The 9,787-nt window shown below is 39.1% G+C and overlaps 1 protein-coding gene across 1 annotated transcript in view; it reads right to left on the reverse strand.

The window, feature by feature from the left end:
- LOC109483307 (somatostatin receptor type 5-like) overlaps positions 1-1,116 on the reverse strand; it is a 9,040-nt gene extending 7,924 nt beyond the window's left edge. Inside the window, exon 1 of the mRNA XM_019786300.1 lies at positions 1,000-1,116. Within this exon, the coding sequence (XP_019641859.1) occupies positions 1,000-1,116 (117 nt within the window). The remainder of the gene's footprint in view (positions 1-999) is intronic.
- Between the last annotated feature and the right edge of the window lie 8,671 nt (positions 1,117-9,787).

The following is a 9,787-nucleotide window of genomic DNA, read 5'->3' on the forward strand; positions in this document are numbered from 1 at the left end:
ACTACTAAATGAAAGAAACCACATATTACAAAGGAAGCAGCTAACTTCATCTTCCACTGCCTCAAATGAAGAAGTCAACCCAGCAAAACTAGTACCATATTTGTTGCAGAATGTAGTATATAATGTTAGACGTAGTCTCTGATTTCATTGTATTCCCTTTTCCATACATGTCTGTACCATGTTTGTACCTGCCATTAGCCCTCGAGCAGGTATTTGCAATAAACTTTACTTATAAACGGTACGAGTATTGCTATCGAAGCTGCTTCGGCTTGTACGCAGGGCTTGCTAATCATCCCAATTACCAACAATTATTTCTTCACACGCAAGCAATCGAGTGTAAGGCAAACCAATTTTCCACACTCCTACGTGTAATTCACGTCTTGATAATGTCAGCAAATTGTCTCCCTACCCATTGCTTTCTACTGAAGACTCTCAAAGATTTCAAAGCAGACATCTGAATTAGTTCCTCTCATGCTTTACTCATATGTGGGTGTGTGGAATTTACTCGTCTTTGTAAACTCTAGCTAGGGTTGATTACTTTTGACAGATCTATATGCCGGACGAAAGAAGGTCCAAATTACTTTTTTCCTTGAAGTCGCCAGCATGGACGCACAACACTGCAATCAAAACTGTATTAGGTGTGCGTTAACAGAAATGGCGATATACTGTACTGCGGCCACGAAAGGTAGAACAAATGTTGCTATGAAATGTTAAAAAGGTTTGAAACAGTTTTATTCGTTGGTACCACTGTGACAATAAAATCTAGCAATTTTTTAAGTTCTTCCGCCCTAACACGTGATACCTGTGTTAAGAATCGGCCTAATCACTAATAAATAGTATCACCTAGCTCAGAAAACATTGACGGTTATTCATAAAATCCGATATTATATAAACATACATTAAAACAAGGAGCAAGAGAAGTTAAAATACAAATACTCTGTAGAGGTAAGAAATTTTGAATGTACTGTTACTGCTGTATGAGCTGTAGAGATAACCTACCCGAGTAGCGTAGTGCGCCTCCCAGAAAGGGCCCGATGTGTTGCGGGTGCCGTTGAGCTGTCCTGGGTCCCCCGGATCCAAACTCTGCCACAGGAACAAACTTTCCTCGTCGGTCATCGTGGAGTTTCTGGTCATGAGTCTGAAAGAATTTGAAAGAATTCGTGAAATCAGTATCTATGAATCTAAGTCCTAGTTTTTGAACTGGTCATCCATGTGTGTAACACACCGGCTTTGCGTGCAATAAGCACTCGGCTGCATCGTATTATACTACATTGGTTTGAAGCTAGATTTGTCGGTAAAGACCCAGTACGATGTACTATCGACCGCAAACTGAGAACATTCTTCAGACATGTATAAAAAAATAACACGACTGCTTTTTACAAAAGGCTATCGTCAATCTCTGTCGGCGGTTGGAGCCTGCTTGAAAATTCTACTTCATCTAAATAACATGACGATCTAGCTTCGATAAATTCTGACCACGGTGTTACTTAAAATTGCAACTTGAAGCTTCCCCATTAAAAAACGCAAAGACATCTGTTCTATTAGTTTATGTCTGGTCCTCCTTTGTTCTACCGTTTTAATCTAGCTCGAAACAAAATGACGATGCCCAAGCTACAATGTGATGCTATATTCCCTATGGTTTTATAAGACGCCAATTAACAATTCTCAAAAGCAGTCTATAATGATCAAGCGAGTGGCATAATTGGTGATTAAAAACACACATTTAGAGCTCCAGAGACCCGTCTAATAAGGACACAAGCTTCATAGATCCATTAAAATTTCTTGGTCCAATACCTTTTAGAATATTTGTGACTATTGGCACCATACAACATATGGCATTAAGTTTGGTATATCAAATACATTTTGATTTGAAGAGTAGAGATACGGAATATACCATTCTCTACATACCTTATAAGTCAGTTGGGATATCTCTCGTTCGCCGATGTCTTGCCGCCTGAAAGAGTGAGACCGAGAGGGCCTTCCTCACGTTAGTCTATTGAAGTGACGTGTGTGAATATATCTGACCAATGACAATGCTGAAAGCGTCATACCTAACCAGGAAGTGCCCATTCTTGTTCGTGGGGGTGTAAAGGAAATGTCAGTCATGGTAAAAAACCAGTTCAGATGCGTCTCTGCGTGGCACACCTAATGTACTCTAAAGAGAAAGACAGGAAAATAATTATGACTTTACATTTTGCACATATTGATCAGGAATACATCATTATATAGCATTGTTTATATTACATAACTTTTGATAGGAAATTGAAAATTTCAAAGGACCAGGTAGTACGAGTAAGTAGGTGGGCTGTTGTGAATTTCGTGTCAATTTTTCATCGTCAATTTCTAACATATTATTTGTGCACTGCTGTGCTATCCTGATTTCTTCCACCGTACTTTGTCCCAGACCGGGGGACCATTTTGAGCTCCAATTAGGTGTTCCTGTTAGTCTGTGGTTACAGTATTTCCCCCCTCGCCTCCTGGTACAGATCAGGCAAAACAGAAGCTACTTTGCATAAATAAAGGGCGAAGATTTATAAATTCGCTGCATTCCATGATATGACTCTCAGTCGTTAAGCCTTTATTTCATTCGTGAGGACCCAAAAATGAGTATAACTTTATTTATGAAGGTTTTTTATTTGGTAGGGATATTGATGTAATAGAGCATTACGTATTCTTTTAGTCGCGTGGATGTTTTTAATTTTATACAACCATCCTCGTGTTTATTGTTAACCAAAATCTACCAAACACAAAGTAGCAAATCGTCAAATATCTGTCGTTGGAAAGCTGAACGCGATTGTATTTTTGACTTCACGGGGATGCTGTTATATTTCTTTTTCACACTGAGAGAAATATTGCCTGTCATTGTAATAAATATATAAAAACGGGGTCTTATTTTGTCACTTATAATGTATATAAGTCCCTTAAACATAGTTTTGTGATTCTATCGCATTTCACGTGTTTATAAACGTTACCAAAAGACGACCAGTACATTATATGTTCGACTAGTTCGATAATCTGAACAACAAGAAAGCTTTTTGTAAACAAACCCAGTTTTAGAGTTCAGCAAATTCGTACAGCACAACATCACATTTGAGGTCAGTAAATATTGAAATCAAATGTGTCAAAATTTAAACTGTCATACGAGGAAGTTCAGTACATTTCATTATACGACATGAAAAGTTATGATTTAAAGTCGCGATCCTGCAATGAATACTTTAAAAATACAAATACGCTGGCAGTTCATTCAATTTTGAGTATAACTGACGAAGATTCTATAATGAAAACGTCTGGAGGACATCTGCATTGTGCGGAAATGAATGGTTCGCAAATGAAACGCCTACTCTAATCCAGCGATTCGATAAGCCTGAGTAACCAATTACTTCGCACAGCGAGTGTTTTCAGCCTTTTGTCACGATCTCCAAGCGACGGCCTCAAAACAACTTTTCATCATGCCATAAAAGTACATCGCATCTGGCTCATTGCAGGTAACAGCGTCGTGAAGAATCGGGCTTAATTTTTGCAGGAACAAAACGAAAGGATCTCCTTCTGAGGTAAAAACTTGTTTGTTACCCCAAAATGTATACTGATGATGCGAAAAAAAATTATGGTATAGATACGTGAGTCCCATACATAGCAAGTTGTACAAAAGAACCCTTTCAAGAAATCGGACGGACAACAATTTAAAAAAATCACCGTCCAAATTCCTTGTTCGAAATCTTTTTATAGTCGTGACAGTTTCTTTCCCCGTACGGCCAAGCTTTGGAATTCCCTCCCTGACAAGTGTTTCCCACCAACCTACAATCTACAGGCTTTCAAATCAAACTTTCACCGCCATCTCTTGACATAACCATGTTTCTCTCATATTTCTAGTTCAATGTCGAGAAGTGGTCGTATAGGCCTTGCATTGAACCACTCCGTTAAAAAAATGATAACTTCAACAACCACCCAGAAAAGTCAGATGTCACTCCCACCGAAACCTCACCAGTTGTAAGTTCACAGTTTGTTACGCAGATTAAAACATCTTTCATAAGATTTGAAGTTAAAAGGCGTTTTTCCTATGGTGACATCTTTTTGAAGTCTTTGAGATGGTCTCAAAATAATTTGGACGACGACCTACATGTACGTAGCCCTTCTCACATCAGAGACAGACATGTTCACGGAATACGCACACGTCCTGGACAATTATTGTAAGAAGTGTCTCCTATTAAAAAATCAAAGCGTTTGCGTGTGTCCATCATGTCGATGTGCGTCAGGCGTGACCTATTCAAATGAAATGACTGCTTTTACAAAGGTAAGCCGGAAGTATGCGTCGGTTACGTCGATGAAGGTTAGACATCCAGGTAATACGATATGCCAAAAAACAGTTACTCAAGCAACTGGATATAACAGCCCATTATACGTAGCCCTTCTAACATCAGAGACAGACATTTTCACGGAATACGCACACGTCCATACCAGTTGCTTGAGTAACTGTTTTTTGGCATATGCGTCGGTTATTTCTTAAGTATTGCTGTCAGAAACGAAACTGTTACGCCCTTAGACCTCTTGAAAGCCGGCAATCCAGACACTTGTCTGACATGAATAAAGCGTGTGCGTGACTGATTATACAAACTAATCGCAAGACACAGTTCTTGGAAAGAACTACCAAAAGCCTTAGTTGAAAACAAGTTAGGACCTGTTGAAAATATTCACTTTAAATGTTCAAGGCATCCAATGCAATTTCAGGGCAGAACCCCCCCCCCCAAAAAAAATAATCTGAATGAGGAGATATGTTAGATAATGACATTTACTGACATTCCTCAACACATTTTTCTCATCATTTCATACCTGAAGATTTGAAATAGCCCCAAAAGGAGTTACGTGTGGCGTGTCTTTATGTTTTGGGTACCGCCCTTTAATAGCTAGAACTCGCCTTACAAGAATGACCACAAAATCCGATTTTGCCACCCTGAAATTGCATTGAATGTTTTTAAGAGGAGCTTACAGCTAGTTTTTAACAAAAAAAGATTTCCTTTTGTCATCCTCAACTAGTTGATTGAGGTGAGGCATCGTACTAGTCTAATGCGGTTACGCTGTAGCCTGGTGTCCATGCTGTCTGTCGTGGTTGGGGCGGGTTCTCTTGGTGGCTGCAGAAGCTCTTCCCCGCCCGACTCAGCTAGGTTCCGCGGTAGGTTTCGCACGACGGGAGTTTAATTAGCCCCACCACAACTCCTGGCGTGCAAATCTCGTGTAGGCGTAACACTCTTACCGGGCGGTCGGTTGAGCTGGACGGGGAAAATTATTTGAGCCCCGTTTAAAGACAGCCTGCCCCAAACATGATAGACTGGATACCAGGTCGGCATGTTGCAGGATTTGAACCCAGGACCTATGGATACTGGACAAAACACCTAACTATTACCCCACACGATCCCACTCAGTCAATTTTTTTTATAAATGTGTAATTACATACATTTTGCGATATCAGACATTCGAAATACACCAATTTACACATAAGCCAGACGAATAATCATCTTTACAAGCTTTACAGCTATTCTGAAGTGGGTGGCATTAATTTTCTCTTTTTTTTCGCTGTCTTGTACGATTTACAGTCGAAAACTTTTTTTTTTTTGGAAACAGACAGATATTCATGCGCCCATGGATGTCATCAGAATAATCAAATCAACTTGGTCTTACTGGTGGACTAAAATAACAAGGCAGGGTGATTTGCAGAAAGTTGTAGCACAAAAGTTCGTCTGGCTACAAAACACGATAAAAGTTTAAAACTTTGATTGGGCGCAAATAACATGAGACGATAGAGCTCCTAGGCGCCTTTGACCCCCATTGACGTCATGTATTATGATAGCAACCACTAAGAGGTTAGTGGGCAATTTTCCCCAAGAAGGGCAATTGAAGTTTAAGTGAGTGGTGGTTATTCTGCGGTAGATTACTGTTTGAAAATTTAACGATGGAGAGAAGTTGTTTTGGGGCCAGCGTTCACAGTACGCCAAGTTGAGAAGGTCAGGTAGTCTAGGTCAGGTTTAAACCCCTTTCTTTTAAAACATGTTTTTATTCAAGTTTCATAGTTAGCTTGCAAAACATCTTTTTTCAAAGGTGTCTTTGTTCAAGCAGAATCGTGTTTTCAGAGTTTAAGACGTCAAACCATTTTGACATGTGTTAATAAAACTCTAGATTTCACATATATGTACATATACATATGTAACGGGAGGGGTCCTAATTCCGACCTATGTTCCATGCAAACGCACATACCTTTGGTAATGGTTTGTCTCACCAAAAACCCGCCTAACACGAGCTATAATATTTACAGATAAAGATAACAACGATTAGAGCTAAATAGCTGTGTATTTCACTTTAGTGTGGCGCCTTGCACCCAAGCGTAATGGTTTGCGAAACTTACGGCAGGTTTTTCGTCATTCTGCCGGTGGAACGTTCTATCGCAAAAGGGGTGCCCTAATTCCGACCTAGTATCTAACAAAGGCCAATCTGAGGAGAGAGTTAGGTATCTAAAATACACAAATTATGACTAAAACAATCTATAACTATTTTTCTGTCCCAAACAAGTCTTCTTTGTACCATTACGCTACTTGCTCCAAAGCGGCTGTTTCAAAATCAAAGCTGCGTTTTTTAACACGCTCGTCAACCCTCGAACAAGCGTCGAATTTATACAGATTTTTCAATCGTCTGTTATCGGAGCGTGCGAACTGGAACAAACTTTGTGAGAATACCGATATCAACACAGAAACTTTGCCCATTCTTGTGGTTATTTATAGGCACGTGCTCCCATGCATAGCGCGGCGACAAGGATTTTTCAAACTAGTACGGAATTAGGGGTAGGTCGGAATTAGGACACCCCCCGTTACATATAGTAAAGACAACTTTATTTCTTGCACATGGTTTCCAGAGGATGTCATCCATATAATCAAATCATCATGGCCTAATTCAAATATCTTAGCAACACTATCTTCTGAGTAGATTTTGCACCACTTATCATACGATATAGGCAAACTTTATTTTTCCTAAACAAATTTTCAACCTGCCCTGGTTCGAAGAAGCCTTCAAATATTCATCTCATCCACAGAAAGGATTTTCCATGATATTAGCTTTTGGTTTACGGATTATGTTGTCATAAATAGATGACCTCTGGCCTTCAAATGTGCAGTAAATAACACCTTCATTCTGTACATCTTCAGCCCACGTGGTAATACCCTGATTTTCAGCTTCTCGGTTCTAATATCAAATCTTGATCTGTCTGACAAGCTGATATGAAGAAAGTGTCTTTAGCTTCGGGAAATGATGAAAAGATAATGATATTCAAAACTGCCTCCCGTCTGTATGACAGCGTCTCAAAAACAGTTATCAGTATCTATTCTTGTATCACAGTGGGATAAAATGTGTATTAATCAGTTTGTGAAAGGACCGTGTTATGGCTTGTGCAAAGTTGGGGGTATTTTTAGAATTATGCTTTTCCACATCTTATTTGATTTTATTTCTTATTGTAGCACTCGCATTTTGGTTTAAATTTGTATTCCTTCACAATGATGAGTACTATGTTATATTCTGCCTTTGAGACGGAATGACAAGGAGTATAAAAATTGTATGTTATATATATACTTCCTTCTTAAGGAAGGGTGAATGAAGTACTGGCAACACCAGCCTTTATATGTAGGTGGGCGACAAGAAACCAAGTACTGTGAACTAAAATGTCTTCACAAAAGGACACTGTAAACCCATGTGTTGAGCCTGCTTAAGATGCAATGCTCGGTGTGAATATTTATACATAATAATGATAGGCAATCTATAATTTGGAACCCAGACGTGCAATTTTCTGTCTGCAGTAGATAAGAAATCTGTAGAAGGTTTATTTTTCACCCAGTGTCGACGCTGTACATATCTGGTTGTAATCCGCGATCTATTTTTACCCCTAGCTAATATGAAATATATCAAGATTTTTATCATGTTTACCGAAGGAAAATATATTGTTTCTGCTCAGTTTCTTCCTGTTCTCCCCCAAACACTGACCTCTGTCCTGGCCAATGACCTGATTTGTTGACGTCTGTCACCATGGTAACTAGTGTTGGGTTACATAATGTTGCAATTTCATAGTAGGAGGGATTTGGACTCCTGTCACCATAACGAATGTGTTTGAGAAAGAATTAACAGAGCAGACCATATGCGAAGGTAAACATTATACATTTGCTTTGCAAATGTTACTTTTCTATTTAAGATTTATTTATTGCAGAGTTATGTGCGTTAGATTACTGTTCTTGTGCATTTGACAAGTGTACAAGGTGCAAAGTATGGCATCTTCTGTTACACAATTGCATATGCAAACCTATATAAATGGGAACGATTGCACTATGATGTTGGTTCTGCAATTCCCAAAATACCTGGAGGGTGGCGCCCTCACTCTACCGATGTGCCTTATGCCGACTCCAACATCTACAATTCCCAATTTACAGCATGATCGCTATGTGGTGCTGCTGCATGCACATGCCCTGTTAAGACAACAGCCGAAAGTGGAGGAGACAGAGAGGGGAAGACGAGAAATGTTTCTAACAGTCTTTGAACACTGTGGCCCTCCTGTTAGTCTTGTACAACATGTCCAAGATTCTCGATGAGACACCACCAAACAGCTTGTTGAATTGGACGTTGTTCAATCGAAGCTAAATATACCAATATATATTATAATCGAAATAGTATACGCACACAAACATACACGCACAAGCACAACACACACACACACACACACACACGGACAGACACAGGGACACACACACACACACACACACACACACACACACACGCATCGCCCACGCAGCATATTAAACGAGAACGAAGATGAAAGAGTGTAATTTACCTTGATTGGCGCCCGGGGTTATAAATGTTCACATATTAGAGTTAATTGGGCTGATTATAGGGCTACTAATGAATGGTTCTCTCAAACGTTCTTCCTTTGATCCTGTCTATAGCAGTGACGCAAGTCAACCCCTAAGTAGCCAATTACAGAAAATCGTTCTAGCCTCAGATTGTAGAATATAGGACATTTAGCTAAGTGTTTTGGTTACAAAAAACTTTTTGCTGCTTCAAAATAAAATCTCTGAGCTTGTGTGCATATGTTTTACTACCTTCAATGCAAATTACGTACTCCAAAGAATTTAGAAGTTATTTGTATTTTGTATGCCCAGCACTACCTGAAAAATAGGTTTTTTTATGTAACCTGAGTGTATTTTGCTGGTAAAATAAATAATTGATCATGAAATGAATGGATGGCTTTGTTCTTATATGATACTAAGTCTTCTGCTCTTGAATAAAAAAATTGTGCAATTTTCATTCATCTTTGACATCTAGTTTAAAGTAGCAGTTATGGAACCTTTCAATGTGCTTTTACTGCTATATCTGTTGACACCTACGATATTTTTTTCATATTCACATTTCACATGTCCGTTTTTCAGGTATATTCATATTGCATTTTTATTCCTAACATAAATTGATTTTGATTGAAACGGACGTGGAGCTTCTGAAACCATCCCAGTGATTGACAGGGGCACCGACGAAAATGGCTTGGGCATCTAAAACGCGGTTTACCGCCAAAACGTCACAAAGTAGATCAAGAATATGTCATTACAGAAAGTGCTGCAACGGACAGGCACTTTAACGTAACAGCACACGACTTCCAAGCAGATGAAACATTATAGGAAATCGTCATATTCATAAGGATTTAGGAAATGGTGTTTCATAAGGTTTTTGACCTATCCTCTGATTCCTTTAAGTTCACAGTTTGAATTTCAGA

The sequence above is a fragment of the Branchiostoma belcheri genome, unplaced genomic scaffold (genome assembly GCF_001625305.1).
Source record: "Branchiostoma belcheri isolate BF01 breed outbred unplaced genomic scaffold, Haploidv18h27 scaffold64, whole genome shotgun sequence".
Lineage (NCBI taxonomy): Eukaryota > Metazoa > Chordata > Leptocardii > Amphioxiformes > Branchiostomatidae > Branchiostoma > Branchiostoma belcheri.